This window comes from Myotis nattereri, assembly GCF_964212035.1.
Source record: "Myotis nattereri genome assembly, chromosome: 4".
NCBI lineage: Eukaryota > Metazoa > Chordata > Mammalia > Chiroptera > Vespertilionidae > Myotis > Myotis nattereri.
Genome location: NC_138079.1, coordinates 91,057,112 through 91,079,182, shown reverse-complemented (window position 1 = coordinate 91,079,182; position 22,071 = coordinate 91,057,112). Strand labels below are relative to the sequence as shown.

General features: G+C 37.2%; 1 protein-coding gene across 2 annotated transcripts in view; it reads right to left on the bottom strand.

Annotated features, from left to right (window-relative positions):
• PARN (poly(A)-specific ribonuclease) overlaps window positions 1–22,071 on the bottom strand; it is a 167,624-nt gene that overhangs the window by 93,013 nt on the left and 52,540 nt on the right. For both annotated transcript variants that reach the window (XM_081089783.1, XM_081089782.1), the window contains exons 19-21: window positions 10,872–10,927; window positions 9,652–9,738; window positions 7,013–7,087 (exon numbers count right to left, since the gene is read on the bottom strand). In XM_081089783.1, the coding sequence (XP_080945909.1) occupies window positions 7,013–7,087; window positions 9,652–9,738; window positions 10,872–10,927 (218 nt within the window). The remainder of the gene's footprint in view (window positions 1–7,012; window positions 7,088–9,651; window positions 9,739–10,871; window positions 10,928–22,071) is intronic.

Below are 22,071 nucleotides of genomic sequence, written 5' to 3'. Positions count from 1 at the left end.
AATAAATAAAACCTGCCCTAGCCTATTTTCTCAGTGATTAGAGTGTTGGGCCACACACTGAAGGGTTGCGGGTTCGATTCCAGTCAAGGGCACATAACTTGGTTGCAGGCAGGCTAGTTCCTGGCCCCCAATAAGGACACATGCAGGAGGCAACCAATTGATGTGTCTCTCTCACATAGAATTTCCTTTCTCTCTCTCTCTCTCTTTCTCTCTCTCTCTCTCTCTCTCTCTCTCTCTCTCTCTCTCTCTCCCCTCCCCCATACCTCCCTTCCACTCTCTCTAAAAATCAATAGGGGGGGGAAATCCTCAGATGAGGATCAACAACAACAAAAAAACCTACCTGAATATGTCCACCTATTTTTGACTCTGCCACAATGCCACCATATACACATGAACAAGTGCCATTGAGTGTATCACCTCTGCCAACTATCAGGCTTTCCTATGGCTGCTCCCTGTTTGGTTGGCAAATTTGGCACTCAACACCTGAGAATTCTTTCAAAAGCCCCAAACTTTTAAAAGAAAATAAGTTAGACACAATATTTTATTTTAAAACTTGATTTAATAAAAAACACTCCAAATCAATGTTACTGCAAGATCTGTGCAAAGGACACAATTCAAATTCCTATTTTTAACACACAAATTCTGTGTTCCCACCTTCTAAATTCCCCTCCAGCCACTACACCACATGTACCAAAAAAATCCCAGTCATGCCAAAGGATATGCTAGTCCCACTCTGCCAAAGCTTTCTCAGTCTTCCTCTACTAAACTAAATCCAACTCATTATCTGAGGAGCAGCACAGGCATCACCTACTCCAGGAAGTATTCCCTGCTGACCCTCTACTGTTATCTCCATGCCAGCCTGAGCTGGTTCTCCCTCCCTTAGCATATGCTGATACGCTAGTTGTCTAAATACTCGTCTGCATTACTTGACTATGAATTCCTTGAGTGCAGAGACTATTATTTCAATTCTATTCCCCATCAAATTTAGTCATTCAATTCTTCAACAGCAGGCAGGCAAATACTTATACAAAAAATAACACTGCAGTTTCAAATGGAAACAATCTTTTCAAAAACCTTGTAAAGTATCTTCATAATTATTCTATGCTGTTACTATAAAAAACAACACTGAACATACAAACATAAAGTTTAGCAATATACAGTGAGAAATCAATAAGGAACAAAAGGCTTACACTCCATCTGAAAATATAATTACAAAAATGCATTCTGACACATTATCGTGCTCATGCTATCAAGTGACTCAAACTTTTAAAAGTTTGGGGCTTTTAAAAGCTGGTGTGGCTTGGTGGTTGAGCATCAATCTATGAACCAGGTCACGGTTCGATTCCCAGTCAGGGCATATGCCAGGGTTACAGGCTCGATCCCTAGTAGGGGGCGTGCAGGAGGCAACCAGTCAACAATTCTCTCTCATCATTGATGTTTCTATCTCTCTTTCCCTCTCCCTTCCCCTCTGAGATCAATAAAAATATTTTTTAAAGAATTAATTTAATGCCCTGGCCAGTGTTTCCCATTGGTTAGAGCATCAGCCTGCACACCAAAGGGTCATGGGTTCGATTCCTGGTCAAAGGCACATACCTGGGTGCAGGTTCAATCCCAGGCCCCAGGTCGTGGCATGTTTGGGAGGCAACCAATCTATGTGTCTCTCCCACATCAATGTTTTTTTCTCTCTCTCTCTCTTTCCTCTTTCTTCCCTTTCCTCCCTCTCTTCCACTCTAAAAAAAATAAAACAAAAAAAGTCAATGGAGGGAATATCCTCAGGTAAGGATTAACCAAAAATAATAAAAAAAATAATTAACTTAAAATAGTAAAAATGTGGATATAACTTAAACATCTAAAAGGGATATAGTTATATATGCCATATGTATCTGTACAATGTAATATAATGTATTCATTTAAAGAAAACTTTTTTAATTTTTTTTATTGGTTTTTAGATAGAGAGGAAGGGGGAGAGAGATCAGAGAGAAACACTGATTGGCTGCCTCCTGCATGCCCCCTACTGGGCTCAAAACCCGGGCATGTGCCGTGACTAGGAATCAAACCAGGGACCTTTTGGGTCCATGAGACAATGCTCATCCACTAAGATATACCAGCTGGGCTAAAGAAAACCAGGAGTAAAACAGAGGAAACAAAGAAATATATATTTTTTGGCCCTAGCCAGTTTGGCTCAGTGGATAGAGCGTCAGCCTGTGGACTGAAGGGTCCCGGGTTCGGTTCCAGCCAAGGCCACATGCCAGGTTTGCTGGCTCGATCCCCAATAGGGGGCATGAGGAGGCAGCCGATCAATGATTCTCTTTCATCACTGATGTTTCTATCTTTCTCTCCCTCCTTCTCTGAAATCAATAAAAATATATTTTAAAACATTTTTTGAATGATAGGCTTAATCATATAAATAATTACATTAAATGTCAATAGACTAAATACTCCAATTAAAAATCACTCATTAGGATAAATAAAAAAGCAAGACCCAACTATACGCTATCTACAACTATATGCTATATACACACATAGGCTAACAATAAATAAAAGGAAGATATACCAGCCAAACATAAAAAAACATAAGAAGAGGCCCTGGCTGGGGAGCTCAGTTGGTTAGAGTGTCGTCCCAATATGCCACAGTTGTGGATTTGATTTTCGGTCAAGGCACATGCAAGACGCTACCAATGACTGCATAAAAAAGTGGAACAACAAATTGATGTTTTTCTCTCTTTAAAAAAGAAAAGTAATTAAAAAAATTTTAATGCAAAAAACTAACAAAGTAGACAGTACAGCAAACAATACAGAAAAACAAAATAAACCAGAAGCTGATTTTTTTAAATCAACAAAATCAGTAACCCCTAGGTAGAGTGACCCAGAAAAAAATAAGAACACAAATCACTAATATCACAAATGAAAAGCAGTTACCACCATAGATTTTGCACAAATTACAAGGATAACAAAAGGCACAGGTAAAGTTTAAAATTACAAGCAGCCTTTTAGCAAAACATTGCTAAATAATCACTTCAAAAGAGTCATATCCACAACTCTAATTTTCATCTGTTAAATGAAATCAAAAGCTATGCTTTTAAAAGTCCGATTTAATAAAAGCACATTCATACTTTGGGCTGAAATGAAGCCAAGATTCTACCCAACCCCAATAAATCATCCTGAACAAGCTCTTAAAACAGCATATCAAGAATTTATATAACTCGTTGAATTTGGGCTGGCTTTACAAAATAATTGTTAGGTTTCTAACTCCAATCTCCAGCTTTCAAAATAAATGAAAGCTAATACTATAAAAACTATAGGCAGAGAGAAAATGTCTTATAACATTCAAGGACACTCAAGACAATGTCTATATATTGAGAGTATGACTAGAATGTTTGCTTTGAAATATTGAGCTCTTTCCCCATTTAACAAAACTATGTTAGGAATTTAAAAATATTAAATATGAATGAGCTATATACTTCTTATTTAAGGTAATTTCTTATTTGACTACTTTGAGGAAAAAATCTTAAATGTGGAGGCTAAATTATCTTCTCCAATGTATCAAGTCCCATATTGGCCACCTACCGTTATTTTTTTTAAATATATTTTTATTGGTTTCAAAAAGGAAGGGAGAAAGAGATAAAAATATCAATGATGAGAGAGAATCATTGATCAGTTGCCTCCTGCACGCCCCCTACTGGGGACTGATCAAGCAACCAGGGCATGCGCCCTTGACTGGAATCAAACCCGGGACCCTTCACTCCACAGGCTGATGCTCTATCCACTGAGCCAAACCAACTAGGGCTGGGAAATGTTTTTTATTTTGGCCGCCTACTGTCGTATATGAAGAGTGAGAAGGGAAGAAGGCTGACTATATGGCTTGTATGGGTTATCACTATCTGAACACCCAAAGCCACCAGGGACCCTCACCTTCACAGCAGCAGCAGAAAAAATAAAAAATAAATAAAAAAGGATCACAATACATGGCACTCAATAGAAAGGTTTTAATAAATAGTATGATAAGGATTCCTAGAAAAAGAGAGCTCTCATATTCAAAATGTTGAAAATAAATTTTTAAAAAATCTCGATTAGACTCAGTACAGTAATATCAAAAGAAAAAGATAGGTGTCACTTAAAAAGCAACTCCATGAATGTAAATAAAAAATTGCTTGTGCCTGCCCAGTATTGTCCAGTGGTTGGAGTGTCAGCTTGTGCACCTCAGGGTCAAAGGTTCGATTCCCTGTCAAGGGCACATGCCTGGGGTGCGGATTCCCTCTCCGCCCCTGGTAGGGGCTCGTGTGAGAGGTGGCCCGTCAATGTGTCTCTCTCACATTGATGTTTCTCTCTCTCTCTCTCTCTCTCTCTCTCTCTTTCTCTCTCTCTCTTCCTCTCTCTCTCCCTCTCTCTCCTCCCTTCCTCCCTCCCTCCTTCCCTTTCACTTGAAAGCAATGGAAAAAATATCTTCAGGTGAGGATTAATAACAACAAAAAAAGCTTGTAACTGGGCCAAAGAAGCCATTATGAACTGCTTGCTATATAAATAGGCATTTAATGATTTTTCCAATGTTACAATATTGATCTAACAGATCCTCCGTTTCCACAGAAATGAATAAGTAATTTAAGATTATATTAATAGGGTTTACAGCACATAAGAATGATTACCATAAAGAACAGATTTTAAATTGTCTTTCAATGAAACATATGCATAATTTTAGAAAGCACAGCAAAAGACCAGAGACAGTAGATATATCTGTCACATGCAAAAACACATTTCTAAGTCATAATACCTTGAATATCATTTATTAAGATAAATAAATATTTAACAAACACTTACTAATGTCAGACAATACTATCCTAAGCACTGAAACATGATGGTGAACAAGAAATATGGTCCCTGCACTAAAAGAGTTTATAGTCTATCGGGGAAGAAAAACAAGGTGTGTCAATAAAGGATGCCAGGCTAGCCCAGAAAACAGGGTACATTCCCCTTCAAATGAAGCCAGAGAAGACATCCGGAGAAGTGGATATTGAAGCTGAGACGAGGGGGGAAATAGGACACAGCCTGGCTTTAAAGGGACCTAGGTGATTATCGAGTAAAAGATGGCTTCTGCCAAAGAACACTATGGTCATGTGCAAACGTCCAGGTATTTATGTTAAGAGTTACCTCTTGTGTAAAAAGAGAGACAACAGTGGAAAATTACACTTTACTAGTAAAGCTGCGTATATCAAAAGACAACAGGCATTTCTACTTCTTAATCTCTGAGGAAAAGGGTAAAGAGGTCATAATGTCATCTTGGCCTAGTCCCCATATTACCCATTCAAACACACATTTATTTATTCATGCCACAGTGTGTGCCAGGCACCAGAGGATTCAATGGTGAATAAGGTAGACTTAATATTATCCCCAGGGAAACAACACACATAGGCAAACAATCAAATTAGAGTGCTTCTGTGGCTACCGGATTCATTGACTAAAATACTGAGCTTAAAAGCTACTGTTTGAAGACTCTTTCAAATAATAAGTAAGGGAGAAATCATTATTGGACATCAAATACGGTATAACAGGAACATTAAAAGAAGCTTTGACACCCTGTACACATAAACAAGAATTATGCTTGCATTTTCAAGTACTAATTAGTGTTTTACAGATGCCAATGCACTTTTACACACTCATTTTTACTGTACAAGGCAAGAGGCCAAGCAGATCCTATATAATCAAAGCCTAATATGCTAAGTGTCCAGTTGTCAGGTTGGCCGTTCAACCAATCAAAGTGTAATATGCTAATGATATGCTAAGGCCACTCACCCGCTCGCTATGATGTGCATTGACCACCAGGGGGCAGATGCTACGACCAGTAGGTTAGCTTGCTGCTGGGGTCTAGCTGACCAGGACTGAGCGAGATGGGCCAGATGTACCCTGGAGCCCTCCCACAGTCCCTCCCTAACTGGTCAACCTCCCATGTCCCACCCCGGCCCCAATCATGTACCAAGAGGGTCCCTCTAGCAATCTGGGACCCCTCAGGGGATGTCTGGCTTTTATTATAATACTCTGTTTGTAGAAGTTTTCATATATAATTACTCTTATAGTTACATTATCAGAATTGTTAGTTTTAGTATGTGACATTTTGTTAAATAAAAAGAAAAAACTTAATTAGATATATCACTTCAAAATTTCATACCTTTTATATTATTAAGCACCATGAAACTTGAAATCTATTTGAATAAGTAGCTTAATACTACATATTTTCTTCAGTATTTTATTCAATAACTTTTCATCCTAAGAAAATGAAATGCTTTGTGATGGTTAATATCAAAATTATTTAGGGTTCAACTAGAGATGTGATTCTCAATCTTTTTATAATCTTATTTTAAAAGCAAACAACAAAGTCCAACCAGTGTGGCTCAGTGGTTTAGTGTCAACCCATGTAACAGGAGGTTGCAGGTTTGATTCCCCAGTTGCTGTCTCAATCCCCAGCAGGGGGCATGCAGGAGGCAGCCAATAGATGTTTCTTTCCATCTCCCCATATCCCTTCGTCTCTCTCTCTCTTAAAAAAATAAAGAAAAGAAAAAAATGTTTAAGCAAACATAGCTTTCAGTTTATTTGCCTATAAAACAATATTTTAAACAAGTTTAATGGAATAAATAGATCACAAAAATTTATAAATACATGAGAAAACTAGAGACCAAAGGGTCAATACAGGTATCATTTTTTGTTCCCCACCCCTCTCAATTTGCTACTCCTAACCTACAAGTAAATCTGCAACTCATTTTAGGAAAAAAAAAAATGCAATGGGAAAGGAACAGAATGGAGGTAAGTAAAAAAAGATATTATGTAGTTTGTATAAAGAATCAATAAATTTGTCTTACTTTCTTTTCTAAACATGGCTCACTAATTATTTTCTTTATTTTATAGACAATTTCAAAACATACCAGGCTGCAATGCTTGTGAATCAGCTGACTGAACCCACTAAGGGTGTGGGGGGGCAAGCTTCCACTTTAATTAATAAACAAAACAATGTCCAAACACTTACCAATTTGTACTTGCTCAGGCTGACTGAGAGAAACAAATGCTGACGTGTCATCAATCCATGATACCTGAATGTTTCCTGTAATATTGTATGAAACGTAAAGTGAACACTTGACCATTTCGATAGCTATCAGATTTCATTTATATCTCTGTTATATTTCGGTATATGTGTTAATTTAGAGAAATATGAGGTGGTTTAAAATATAATCAAAATCTCATCACTATTAAAAGGTAATCATAAATCAACCACAGCAGTTATTTCAGTTAAAACTTCCAAGAAGAAGAAAAAAGGAGCTTTAAAATTTGTTTTAATAAACAAAAGAAATATCCTTCATGATTGTATCCTGCCAGAGCTGGAAAGTTTGTTCCTATCAAGATCACTAACAAAATTCAGAGACCACATAAATTAAAAAACACAACAATTTCTTTTCAAAGACACAAACTTTGAAAATTATGAATGGGAAACATGAAATGAATCAATGTAGCAAAAAATAAGAAAAAGCCAATTTGATCTCAAGCCAGGTAAAGAAAACAGATAACAGAATAAAGGAAAAGGAAAAGAAGGTGTCAGACAGAGAAAACAAGACAGTCTAACAGAGAGGAAAAAAACACAGAGAGGGGCAGAAAGCAGTATAGTAAAACAAAATGATTTTCACAGAGACTAATCCTCAAGAATGGCTAAGTGTAAACAGAATGGAATATAGGAGAGCACTGAGGAGAAGGAAAGAGGAATGGACTAGGAAATGGCAGAAAACTGAAGAGAAAATCAGAGATCTAATTATTATGCTACAACTCTTTAAAAAAATACCGAAAACTAAAATTTTAAAAAACGGGTGAACAGCCCTAGCTTGTTTGGCTCAGTCAGACTGAAAGGTCTCAGGCTAGATTCCAGTCAAGGACATGATCCCCAAGCATGAACCTGGGTTGCAGGCTCAATCTTCGGGCCTGGTCGGGGTGCGTGTAGGAGGCAACCATTTATGTTTCTCTCTCTGTCTCTTCCCCTCCCACTCTCTCTAAAAATCAATGGAAAAATATCCTTGGGTAAGGATTAACAACAATAACAAAAAAGGGTAAACACACTGGAATTTAGCAATGAAAAAACTGTCTTAATTCCAACTAAATTTTCGAAGGCTAGGAAACTAGTTTATTTTACTATCATAGGATAAAACTCCCACTTCCTGCTGCACAATGAGGTGCCATAATGACTTAATTAGAAAGTCACTATTATTCTGTTGCCTCTCTATCCAGTATGCTGTCTTTGACATCTATAATAATAAAAGCATAATATGCTAATTAGACCCGACTGCAGAATAGCAGAACGACAGGGGCTGAGAGGGCTGAGCCCCTTGCATAAATTTCATGCATCGGGCCTCTAGTAAATAATAATAGCTAACATTTATTAAGTAGTTACTATATGCCACATACTATTCTAAATGCCTTCCATGGATTAGCTCATTTAATCCTAGTGACATGTCTATGAAACGGGTGGCATTATTATTATTTTATCATCATCATTGTCATCATCACCATCATCATCAGCTCCGATGAGGAAGCAAAGATACAGAGGGGTTACTTATCCAATATCACAAAGTAATTTTCTTTAATTAAAAAATTTTTTTAATTTACTCAGAACGTTCTACTTAATTTAGCCAATTAAAGTTTGACTATACGGAGATAAGAACGTAACAATAAAAGATGAGAAACAACATCAAAAGCTTTCAAAAGAAATGAGCTGTGAAATTCAACTGCATTTCTATACCTGTGTTTAAGTTTAAAAGCAGAACTAGAATTTTAGAAGAAATGTAGATTATCTGCAAAGATTAGGATAACTTTCCAAAAATATGCCTTTCACTTACTTTTCTAAAATTTAAGTGTGTAAAGGTTTTACTTAAAAAGCTAATAAAGCCCTGACCGGTTTGGCTCAGTGGATGGGGCGTTGGCCTGCGGACTGAAGGGTTCCAGGTTCGATTCCGGTCAAGAACATGGTTGCAGGCACATCCCCAGTACGGGGTGTGCAGGAGGCAGCTGATCAATGTCTCTCTCTCATCAATGTTTCTGGCTCTCTATCCCTCTCCCTTCCTCTCTGTAAAAATATCAATAAAATATGTATTTTTTAAAAAGCTAATATATACTTATTTTAGAAAATACAGAAAGCATAAAGAAAAAAATCCTATCTAAAACATTCAGTGATACTAGTATGATATTTCTTTTCAGTCCAGTTTCTATACGAAGTTTGTAAAAAAATAATTTTAGTTACACAGGAATCCTACTTTGTATCTGCTTTTTACTCTAAATGCTAAAATATATAATTACTTTATCATCTTTTAATAAACTTCAAATATTTTTTTTTAATATATTTTTATTAATTTCAGAGAGGAAAGGAGAGGGAGAGATAGAAACATCAATGATGACAGAAAATCATTGATGGGCTGCCTCTTTCATGCTCCCCACTGGGGATCAAGCCCATAACCCAGGCATGTGCCCTGACCTGGAATTGAACCCTGACTTCCTAGTTCATAGGTCTATGCTCAACCATTGAGCCATGCATATTAATATTCTCTTATGCCCCCAAATACCTCTGATCACCTCGACCAAAAGAAGAGCAAAGTGTTAAAAGGACATCTACACTTGTGAGTTACTTACCAAAGGCACTAAAAAGCTGGTAAAGGTCACTGGTTTTCCATTCTTTGGGGAATGTCACATGGAGAACATGATCACGTTTAGGTTGTACTACAAGGCAAATTTTTGATAAAAGGCTGATAGCTGAAAAGTGAACTATATATCAAGGGTTCTCTAAGTCCACACTAACTTGGGGAATTATTATGAATGCCTCCTGATTATCAGACAACTCCTAAAAGCATTCTTAGGAATGGCAGTACTCTGCCATCTTAACCTAGACATCAGGCTCTGATATTTTATAGAACCCACAATAATAAAAATTCTATGCAGAAACATCTTTGCTCATGAAGTTCCTGTGAAAATTATTTAAAGAAAAAAAAAAAACAAAAAACAGCTTCTCGGTTTGAGAAGTTTCACTAAACATTTAACTTTCTCCTTTTAATCTAGTTGTCCACATGTTTAATAGCTAAAACACACACCACAGTGTTCAAATTAAATGGGCTAATTGTGTTTAAGTAAAGGCAGTCCTAAGTCAAAATTCTGTGTTCTAATACCAGACCCGCCACTGAACTGTGCAACTCCAAGCAAGAGAACTAGCCACTCTAACCAATCATGGTTATAAATTGGGAATGACGATATTTACCTTGCCAAACTTTTATGAGAATGGCAGATTAAAATGTAAATCTAATATGGAGCGCATATCATCAAGTATAGTTTACCCATTCCTATATCCCTGTAGTACATATTAAGACCAACATCCAAAGGCTTGGAAAAGAACAATGGGGCAATGTGGATAGAGTACAGATTAATTAGAAGAAGAAGCAACCACCTCCCAAATATATTAGCTTTCCAAGGTTTTCAATAACAAAATCACCTACTAAACTAAAATATACAGTACTCCAATAATTATAAAATAGAGAACTTACTGTTACTGATATAGATAACACATCTTAAAATCTACTATGCATTTATATGAAATTATAAATTTAGAGTTCTGAGTGAAACAAAATTATGGTGATATATTTTTAATTCAACTTACGCATAAACTGGAAAATATAAGTAAAAAGATGAGTTAATCAAGGCTCAAGGGTACCATTGACTTAAGCATACTATCCATATCAACCACAAAAATCACTGCCTTTTTTTAAGTGATAAAGCACTTTCTTCAGTCATACTTTTCCTATTATCCCTTCCAGACCACATACTTAAATGTGCAGATGCATAAGAAAATAAATTTCACTTACAGTCTTGGCCTTCCAAGTTTAAATAGGGAATATCCATGACTCTCATTAGAAATAACCTACAAAAAGAAAGGTAATGAACAAATTAATATTTTTTTTAAAAAAAACAGGCATCTATTAAATATTTTAGAAATTTCTTAATCAAATTATTCTGTTTTAAAAATCATCTTAAAAGCTCTTAGGATTCATTTCAACAATTTTTCTCTATGGCTAAATATCTATCATATTTTAAAAAAAAAAAATGAACCTCGGGTATCCCCAACACCTACAACAGTTCCTAGCACTCAGTGGCCGTTAAATGAATGGAATTAGTAAGCAGGATCTAAACAAAGTCCTTATAAAGCTGCCTGTCAGTCCAGAGAAAATGAAAGAAAACCAATATTTTAGTGCTAAACATCTTACCAACCAATAAGCAATTGTTCCCTAAATTGTAGAGGTTACCCCTCTAGTTGCTGTTTTGTGAATTAAGAATAACAGCAGAGATGTCTTTTTTACAGAAAACTATCACACTGACATAAACCATTGCAGTCATTTTATGTATAACTTCAAAATGGAAAAAAAGACACTTAAAAAGAGTACTTGTAAATTACAAGTCTCTAATGCCACTCAATTTTCTCTTATTTGCAAGATTATGGACAAAACATCAGACATTCTGTTGCATGTGAGATGATTTTAATGAGTTTTATTTAGATAACAATATATTGTGTACTTCTGGTAGAGACTGCATTGTACAGCAAATTAAAAAGGCAATCCAAGTGCCCAACAAGCAATTAGTTTGGCTTCACTGACCCACAATTAAGGCATTTTATTAGCAGACATTCAAAAGCCAAGCAAGGCATGATCCAGTTTACAAATGGAACCATCAGTCTGAATAACACTGATCCATTAACAGTAGGAAAAAAAAGAAGACATGGTACTCTGCGGTTTGAAAACTTGTTGCCTAGCCTACAATTTAATAAACCAAATCCTATGACTAAGAAACAAAATTTATTTTTAGTGCACTAATTTAAGCTCAAGTATACTATTCTCGTTCTGATAGCTATTTTACCCAATTTAATTAATACTGCAATGCCAATAGACAATAAAGCATATAAGCACCTAACACATAGGCGGTTCTCTTGGAAGTAGCTATTCTTACTACTGCCAACCAGAACCTGGAAAGATATTCCTCAGTTAGAAAGCTCAGTTAGAAGTACTTTTATGCTTCATACTAGAGGCCCGATGCACAAAAATTCATGCAAGAGTAGGCCTTCCTTCCCCCGGCTGCAGGCACCGGCTTCCCTCCAGCCCCCGGGACCCAAGCTTCCCTCCTCCAGCTGCTGGCAGGCACCTGGAACCCAGGCTGGCTTCCCCAGGCTGCCCGCAGGCACCCGGGATGGGGCTGCCCCCGACTACTCCCCCCCTCTCCCAGCTTCAGGAAAGACATATGGTCTAATTAGCATATTACCCTTTTAGTATTATAGATAACTTCAAATTCTCCATTTAGTAACTTGAGCAATGGTCCCCAAATTCTAAAAGCCAAATCAAAAAAACTTTATTTTAAAAGTTAACAAGACATATCAAGTACTGTAAAAATAATTTTATTTTTTTTACCCTAATTTCAACCAACAAAATGTTCCTGGCTATACTGCCAAACACACCAATAATCAAAATCAACCTCAAGATTTAATAATATGTGGGAGTGATAAATTATAGTTCATCATTTCAACAGAACATTAAACAATCAAAATAACTTTTGAAAACTTCACAACATAAAAAATTGTGATACAATTTCAAGTTTTAAATAAGCACAAAAGTTTATACTGCAATTACAGCTTGGTAAAATATTTATGTCATTAAAGCAAAAATGAAAAATACCTCCATCCCAAGAAAAAAAGCCATTGGTTTTGTGAAACTGAACTCTGTTTTTCAAAATTCTTTTACTATTATTTTTAAACTTAAAAAAATAATAATAAAGGCTACCAGAAGTGAGAGGCCAGGGTAAATAACTAGAGACTTTCTTAGAGAAAGCCCAGCTGGAAGAGCCAACTGAATCAATCTTATGCATCCTGTGTACCACCTCACCTGTTGTGAAGGAGGGGAATATATATATAATACATATTGTTTTTGTGATTAATCACTATGCTTTATGTTCAATTTGTAACAATGAAAATATATCCTGCATATCAGATATTTACATTACGATTCATAACAGTAGCAACATTACAGTTATGAAGTAGCAACGAAAATAATTTTATGGTTGGGGGTCACCACAACATGAGGAACTGTATTAAAGGGTTGCGTGCGGCATTAGGAAGGTTGAGAACCACTGATCTAGAGGGTATTATGCTAAGTGAAGTAAGTCAGAGAAAGACAAATACCATATGATTTCACTTGTATGTGAAATCTAAAGAACAAAATAAACAGATACAGAGATAAAACAAAGTTTCGAGATGGGAGGCAGGGTGAGGTGGCTGGGTGAAAAAGTACAAATTGGTAGTTACAAAATAGTTACAGGGATATAAAGTACAACATAGGGAATATATTGTAATCTATATATAAAAGGCTAATATGCAAAGTGCCCCCTCGGGAGTTCGACTGGGAGTTCGATCGCTCGCTATGACGTGCACTGACCACCAGGGGGCAGCGTGGAATGAAGGAAAGCCCCAGCCAGCATCCAGAAGGCCCCCATCATCCCTGATCACCGGCCAGGTCTAGGGACCCTACCCGTGCACAAATTTTGTGCACTGGGCCTCTAGTAGCTATAATGCCAGGTAGATATTAGAACTATCAAGGAGATCACTTTGTAAATTATATAACTGTCCAACCACTATTCAATATACCTGAAACTAACATAAAATAATGTTGAATGTCAACTGTAATTGAAAAATTAAAAAAGTTATCTTTTATCAAGCAATATACAGGCTATTTGTTCTCTAAAATTTCATCTAACTTTGAAATATCATCTCTCATTAAAATAAGTAAAACTGATTCTCAGTTAAAATACTCAAAAGATTTTTTTAAAGTTAGTTAAGCCTATACTATCTTGGTTGCTTACTTGATACTTTAACTAAATAGAAGCCCTTTTCAAATGAATTATTAATAGCACTTCTCACTCTTCCCGTAGGCTTCCACCTTCGTGTCTGGGCTTTAGAGAGAAATGAATAGCTCCAAACCCTGGAAGAACACGAAAACCAACTCTGTGTGTGACTTGGCAGACAGTGCCGCTGGAGAGAGCCATGCAGTTGGAAAACCGACTCTAAAACTGTAGCTGAGCATCTGTGGAACTGAACCAAAGTAAACTCTCCAATGGCCTTCCATCCCCTTACTCAGGGCTATTTGCAAGCCACTGCTCTGGTAACATCCGTGCCCTTTTAAAGTGAAATTAAAACATTTGATTATATGAATGCCTCATACAAACTGGCTGTCAAAAGGCCTACACTGACTCCCTGGCATGATCTGATAAAATACTTCACATATGGATCACTGCACTAGGCAGTTTTCATTTTAACATGTGAGGAAATGCACTGGAAAAGCAGAAATGCTAATAAATATTTGAAAGGATGCCCCTTCACTGTGAATTGCATTGAAGAGCAATTTCTCCTAGAAGGCCTTTCTTTGGGAAATTTCAAAAAGGCACTTGGCCCAACACTTTCATGAAACATTTTCTCTATTTTAGTAAAGATTCAATATGGCTATAATTGGGTGAAGACATGTAAGACCATGCGGGAGTCTCGCCACATTCCCGCAAACTTTCTGATGAACCGTATTTTAGCACTTCTTATCTAAAGGACTGACACCGACCCTGTCAAAGACTAAAATTAAAATTCCCATTTGATATAACAGCCAAATTTATACCAGAATTTTATCCTAATAAACTGTATAACTCAAGTTGACATCCAGATGCCATAAAACAGTGGTTCTCAACCTTCTGGCCCTTTAAATACAGTTCCTCATGTTGTGACGCAACCATAAAATTATTTTCGTGCCCTGACCGGTATGGCTCAGTGGATAGAGCGCCGGCCTGCAGACTGAAGGGTCCCGGGTTCGATTCCCGGTCAAGGGCATATGGTTGCGGGCACATTCCCAGTAGGGAGTGTGCAGGAGGCAGTTGATCGATGTTTCTCTCTCATCGATGTTTCTAACTCTCTATCCCTCTCCCTTCCTCTCTGTAAAAAATCAATAAAATATATTTTTTTAAAAAATAATTTTCATTAATGTTGCTACTGTTATGAATCGTAATGTAAATATCTGATATGCAGGATGGTCTTAGGCAACTCCTGTGAAAGGGTCGTTCGACCGCCAAAAGGGTCGCGACCCACAGGTTTGAGAACCACTGCCATAAAACAAATTTTAGCCCTTTTGGCATTTGTCAGTTTTTTTATACATTCTATGATTATACATCTGGTGATGCTGTTTATCTCGGCTTTCAAACATGTCTGGAAAGATCCTAGGATAAAGCAGACAGGGTAACTTGAGCTCAGCCTCTTAATAGGCTACACAGTGTAGGCTATGTCCAACACCTTTATCTCCAGAGTCACCTCTGTTGCTGATAAGCTGAATGGCACTCACAGAAAGTCATCTGCTAACATTCTTTTCCGACCAAGGAAGTATGATACTGTGACCTTGACTGTGTAAGAAAGCTCACTATTCACAAAAAAATTTCATTTCAGATATAAAACTTCGTAGGGGCCTTGAGCCCTTATCCAAATGTGGTTCCCCAGAAAAGCAACAGCGACATCACCTGGGAACTTGATAGAAATGCAAATTCCTGGACCACACCTAATCCTATTGCCTCAGAAACTCTGAGGATTGAGAATCACTAGTTAATAAGAAAAGAGTATGTTCAAGGTTGTATGGTTAATTGTCATTAATGCCTGGGTAATTTGGGCCAACTTCTCCAAAAAAAGTATTAGTGTTAATGACTTTTTTATATTAAATGTTTTTGGCTTAGAAAAACACAAAACTATTAAAACATATACCAAGGACTACCTCAAAGTCCAGGAAAGCAATAATATAAGGCTTCTACTACTTCCTGAAACCAGGTCAACTATAGCAAGAAACTAGGTTCTATGCAAGAAGTAAATTGGGGGAAGTTACTGTTCTGGCAGCTATTTTTCTCATATATATATATATATATATATATATATATATATATATATATATATATTGATTGATTTTTTACAGAGAGGAAGGGAGAGGGACAGAGTCAGAAACATCGATGAGAGAGAAACATAGATCAGCTGCCTCCTGCACACCTCCCACTGGGGATGTGCCCGCAACCAAGGTACATGCCCCTGACCGGAATCGAACCTGGGACCTTTCAGTTCGCAGGCCAACGCTCCATCCACTGAGCCAAACCGGCTAGGGCTATTTTTCTCATTTTTAAGAAGAAAGAATAAAAAACTACTTATACTACTTTCTTGGCAACTCACTGGCAAAAGTCCAACCTGTTTCTGTAAATTGGCCACAAATGAACACCTCCAACATTAAACTTGAGCCAATAATGCAGCACTGAAGACTGGAAAACAAAGCATCAGACACCTCTAAAATTTATCAAAATTCTCCAACCTTACCAACAAGTTTCAGACACAGATTCTGGTAACCACAAAACACATTAGGCTGTTTTAAGAAGTACACAAGATCAAAGGTTATCCTTTGATGATACCAGCTTATCTGAACCACTCCCTGGATGTCCACGAATAAAATCAGATTGCAAAACAATGCCAGTATTACCCATTTTTATGCAGCTGAGCTCAAGAAAACAAAAACCACAAAAGTGATATTCAAAAATGCATGCAAAAATTCCTGATGGTGATTCAGGAATACTATGTCCAAGAGGCTCAGATCTCAGGGAACTGAAAAGGTCATTAAAGTTCTTTAAAATTCTGCATTACCAAATCTATGGAAAAAATCCATGATTCTATTTAGAAATAAAAGAAAATATTTAATTTTGCTCTTGCAGCAGCATGCTTTCCAATGCTATGTGGGAGAGGTGCCCCACTCACATTTGGCATTTAACCTGAACAATGTCCAAAGCCTCCATGTGCAGGAGCATCTAGGGACAAGTCAGGTTTTATTCCTGAATCACTACCCAAATCCAACCCCCTAGTGCAGTGGTCGGCAAACTGCGGCTCAGCAAACTGCAGCTCGCGAGCCACATGCGGCTCTTTGGCCCCTTGAGTGTGGCTCTTCCACAAAATACCGGCTCTTCCACAAAATACCGACTTCTGCGCATGGGCCACGAAGTTTCAATCGCACTGTACGTGCGCGCCCGCACATGGTATTTTGTGGAAGAGCCACACTCAAGGGGCCAAAGAGCCGCATGTGACTCACGAGCCACAGTTTGCCAACCACGGCTCTAGTGTATAAAAATGAAGCATGAGCTCAATATATAAGTAAAGATCTCAGAAACAATTTTTGTAATGCTTTGGGGCTGATTAAATTATGGCTTCATGTGATGAGCAGAACCTAGATACAAGAGAAGGAGCTTTAAGTAGACTGAATTTTCAAGGCAATGAGAACAGGCACTGAAGAGAGCTATGTTGTCACAGATCAAAAGGACAAACTTCCCATATTTGTAACATAGGAAGAGCTGCTATCTGGGCTACCTGAGCATTAGGCTTTCCAGTCACACCTGCCCACACACACCAGGATCACCATCAGGAAAACTAGCAAATAGGTTCGTCTCAGGGTTGAGCAAGACATAGAGGTATCTGAATATAGGGACTTATTTTATGTAATGTCAGATTTGTACACATACACACAGGCCTGAATGATCTAGAAGGACTTCTAATGTTAAAACATGTCATAATTAAGAAAAACAGTGTTTGTTCTAGTCTCTTTCCTTAGCAAAAAAGGAGAAACTGCAAGCCCCTAACCTCTTCATTCTTCCTCCTAGAAACTCAGTATTTCATTCAATGAGTAACAATTTGCATTTGTTCATCTGCTTTCTTCAAGACTATACTTTTCTTCCTAAAAAGCTTCTATCTAAAAAAAAAAAAAAAAAAAAGATTTCCAAGGAAAATTGCACTCCTCTCATAACGCTATACTGGGATACAGAAATGTTGTAGAAAATCTAATCTCAACACAATTGAAGCAGTGAATTAATTTGTAGTTCACCCCAAGTCCCAAGCCTTCCAAAAGAAAATTGAAACCTTTAATGACTGTCAGCTCCACTGTACTTGCAAATGGTCTTGGTATTTCCTTCAGGGCACAGCAGTAAAAGCACTTCATAAGAACCTTGTATGCAAGGGTTCATCATTATACATATTTATGTGCTATAAAAAACTAATTTCATCATCTAAGGTAGGAAGCGTGCAGACATCTCTCACAAAATAAGCTCATTTATTTTGCTTACTAAAGCTCTTGTGTAAAATCAAAGGGCAACCACTGGCTAGCAGGGAGTTACTATGCCATCAGTTATTTTAAATTCACTCAGCAGGGAGCATACAATTTTCAATCCAGTCAACTTGATGTTTTGACAAATAGAGCATTACCCGACATTTGTCCTGAAGCCAATTCTTGTCCTCTCTTAAACAGAGATACACCACTAGAAACAAGAGGGAGGGAGAAGAAAGGGGAAACAAAAGAGAAAACCAGCAGCTCATTTGAACAGTCTCCATCAAATGAACCATATCAAATTACATCAAATAAAAATGTTAAATTAAGTGTTATACAGAGGCAACTTCTGCAGGGCCTAAAAATAAGATTATAAAATGTCAGAGGAAATCAGCCTAACACAATCTAGTGGTCAAAGTCAACATCTATTATAATTACTGCTCAGGCTGAAAGAAAAAGAAATCTTTCAAAGATTCCAGCATTATCTCTTAAGAAAATGTGCAAACTGTGCTACAGCTCATGCTTACATTTGGAGTTGGAAGTCCTATGTGTGTGCTGGGCATAGGGGGAGGGTTATTGTAACACTTAAAACTACGGACCTAATTGTTCAGATACCTGACCTAAATATTGTATCAGTAAAAACACATTCAGTCGATCACCCAAGATGCTAAAAAACAACAGAAACACTGGGAATCAGAACAGTTTAGCCTCATTCTCTTGTGCCTCTGAGGAGGGGCAGGCAGCACAAGAGAAGATTCAGTGAGAGCCACCTTCCAAGTGATCAGGCACCACCCTCCTGAGAGACAAGCAGTCTGCTCTTCCAGACACATGGCCTACTGACAACCTGATACTGACTGGCATGTGACCTGGCATACCATGCAGTGAAACATGAATGGCAAGTTGCTAGTAAATGGGACAAGTAAGAGTTGTTCAGTCCACTATCAGTGAAAAGGCTGGGGAGAAAGGAGGTGCAGTTGGCCGTCTATGGATTCAACCAATCACAAATAGAAAAAAAAATTTCTTAACATTATGTTGTTGCTGACATGTACTATGTGGTCAGGCCTACTGTATAGATTTTTTTTTTCTTGTCATTATTCCCTAAACAATACAATATAACAACTATTTAAATAGCATTTACATTGTATTAGATATCATAAGTAATCTAGAGATGACAAAGTATATGGGAGAATATGCACAGATTATACGTAAATACTACACCATCCTATATAATAAAAGTGTGATATGCAAATTGACCCTAACTGTGGAACTACAGGGAACAACTGGTCACAATGAAGTGCACCGCAGAAGCGCTAAGGATGTCCGACTAACAGCTTGGGAGCAGGCCTAAGTTGTTAGTCAGACATCCCCCAAGGGGTCCAGGACTGCGAGAGGGCACAGGCTGGGCTGAAGGATCCCCCAAGTGCATGAATTTTCGTGCACCAGGCTTCTAGTTTTTATATAGGAGACTTGAGCACTGTGGATTTTGGTAACTGCAGGGGATCCTAGAACCAATCCCCCTCGGATATTAAGGAATGACTATACAGCCCTGATCTTCAGATTTTTGTTTTCCTATAATCCTTCAGTTTAAAATCTCTCTGATGTTAAATATGAAGCATATGCACATGTCAAAAACAATTTGCTGCCAACATGATTGCTTTCCATGGAGAAAACAGGGCAAAACATTGGTGTGCTTTATCTTAGGCACCATAATGGTTCCTCCTTTCTATATACTTATAGCAGTTATATATACCTATACTACCCTCGATAAATTGTTGTATTCATTTTAATAACAAAACTTTAAAATGCTCCAAATCAAAGCAAACTTGCTTCCACTATATACCAATCTGACTCACTTCATCATCTGATTTTTTTCATAAGCAAACACTAAACAGTAGGTACAAGCAAAAGTGAACACCACATCTGCTGCCACTGTATTCCCATTTTATATCCACGTGATAACATATTTTCTTCTGTATCACTAAACAAAAAAACAAAACACATCCCACTACTGCATCTACTTTTTTAAATCTCCTAATATGTTAAACTCTCTTATATGTCAAGAAAGGAAAACAATATATAGGAAAACAGTAATAACTATCAAAGTTCTTTTGCATCTCATACAAACTTTATAATCTCTGTGGGAGGTGAACAGTGTCATCCCCATTTTACAAAGGAGGAAACAATTTGTCCAAGAGCACAGCATCCTTTCTAATGGTTTCTCTCCTCATCTGCAGCTTAGAAAGAACATATGGTAGGGTCACCCCAGAAAGACCTTGGTTTCTAGAGGCATCCTATTCAGATTCAGAAACTGGTGTCAAGAACAAGGCAGCCATCCTGTATGTAAAGTAAATTGCACACAATTCTTTCTTTTTAATTCTATTACTTATAGATAATAACCAAAATTAGAGATTTAGTCATTTCCCTTCTCTTTCTAAGAACTGAGGTAAATGGAAAATAACCTTCCCAAAAAACCTTTGAAAAGGTTATCCATAAGAGAGTTCAAGGGGTCTTTCAGGAACAGATGACTGTTAAAAAAACATAAGGCAAAAGTCTGATTTTGTGCTTTCTATTGTGCAATAAAAGTAAAAGCAAAGAGTATTTTTAGCTCTCCCAAGCTTAAAAGGATTTAACCAAAGTATCTTCTCTAAGTCTGGTTTTTATTCATTGATTAAAACTGACCAAGATTATAAAATAACATAAATCATTTCCTGACCAGAGAACCTACAACTTAAACGAAGAGCGCATTCCACACAACCTGTCATTAGCAGTGGTCTGATCATGATTTCCATCACTCAGCTCTCTTATGACTTTCATTCTCAGTCTAACAAACTAAGCAGAAATATGACCATGAAAGAGACAAAATGGTACCATACAAAACTCTCCTGGAACATTCTGTAGACAAATACAGTACAGAATACATCTTATATTACATTCAGTCTCTGCATACTGCTCAACCACCAGGTATCTTGGGATTTCTCAAGAGCTGACTTAATGAAGCTCCCAAAGTGATACCTATTGCAGTCAAATGCCAATTTAGGATAATGTGGAAATAGGTCGAGTTACTTCCCCTTTGGGTTTTACTTTTTAAATGTAAAAACAGAGGAACAAATTATTTGCATACGTGAGCAGTTTAATGTCCTTCCAAATTTATGTTAGGACTATGCATATTTGGATGAGGTACACTGAGAAAAGCCTGATGCCAAAATATATAAGCCCTCAGAAAAGTAACTAATTTTCATAAAATCAACCACTTAATATAATGTTTATGACAATTATTGCATATTTTTAAGGGTAATCTTGAAAAAATGTAATAAATCAAACCTGCATGTAAGTAAGAATGAGGTCAATATTAACACAGAATGATGTCAAAAGAAGCAACTACTTTTTCTACTTTCTAAATGAGTTAAGAATGTCTGACTGTACTTGACCAAGCTATTCCAATACGGAATAATAAGAACAGTTCTGCCCAGTGCATGGCTCAGTGACTGAGCATTGACCTATGAACGAGGAGGTCGTGGTTCAATTCCCAGTCAGGGCACATGCCCTGGTGAGGGCTGGATCCCCAGTGTGGGGTGTGCAGGAGGCAGCCAATCAATGATACTCTATCATCATCGATGTTTCTAGCTCTCTCTCCCTCTCCCTTCCTTTGTGATATCAATAAAAATATATATTTTTTAAAAACCAATTCTTATTTTTCATTTAAAAAACCTCTGCAATTTTATTTTCCTTCAAAGATGAAGAAAGTATTCTTCCTTTATAGATGGGGGAAATAAAGCAAAAAATTCAAATTAGGCAAGAATTTTCAGATACTTTGTATCTAGGTTTTAGAAAAAAAAATCGGAATGGAAACATGTCCTGATTTAAAGTGAAGCTATGTGTTTAC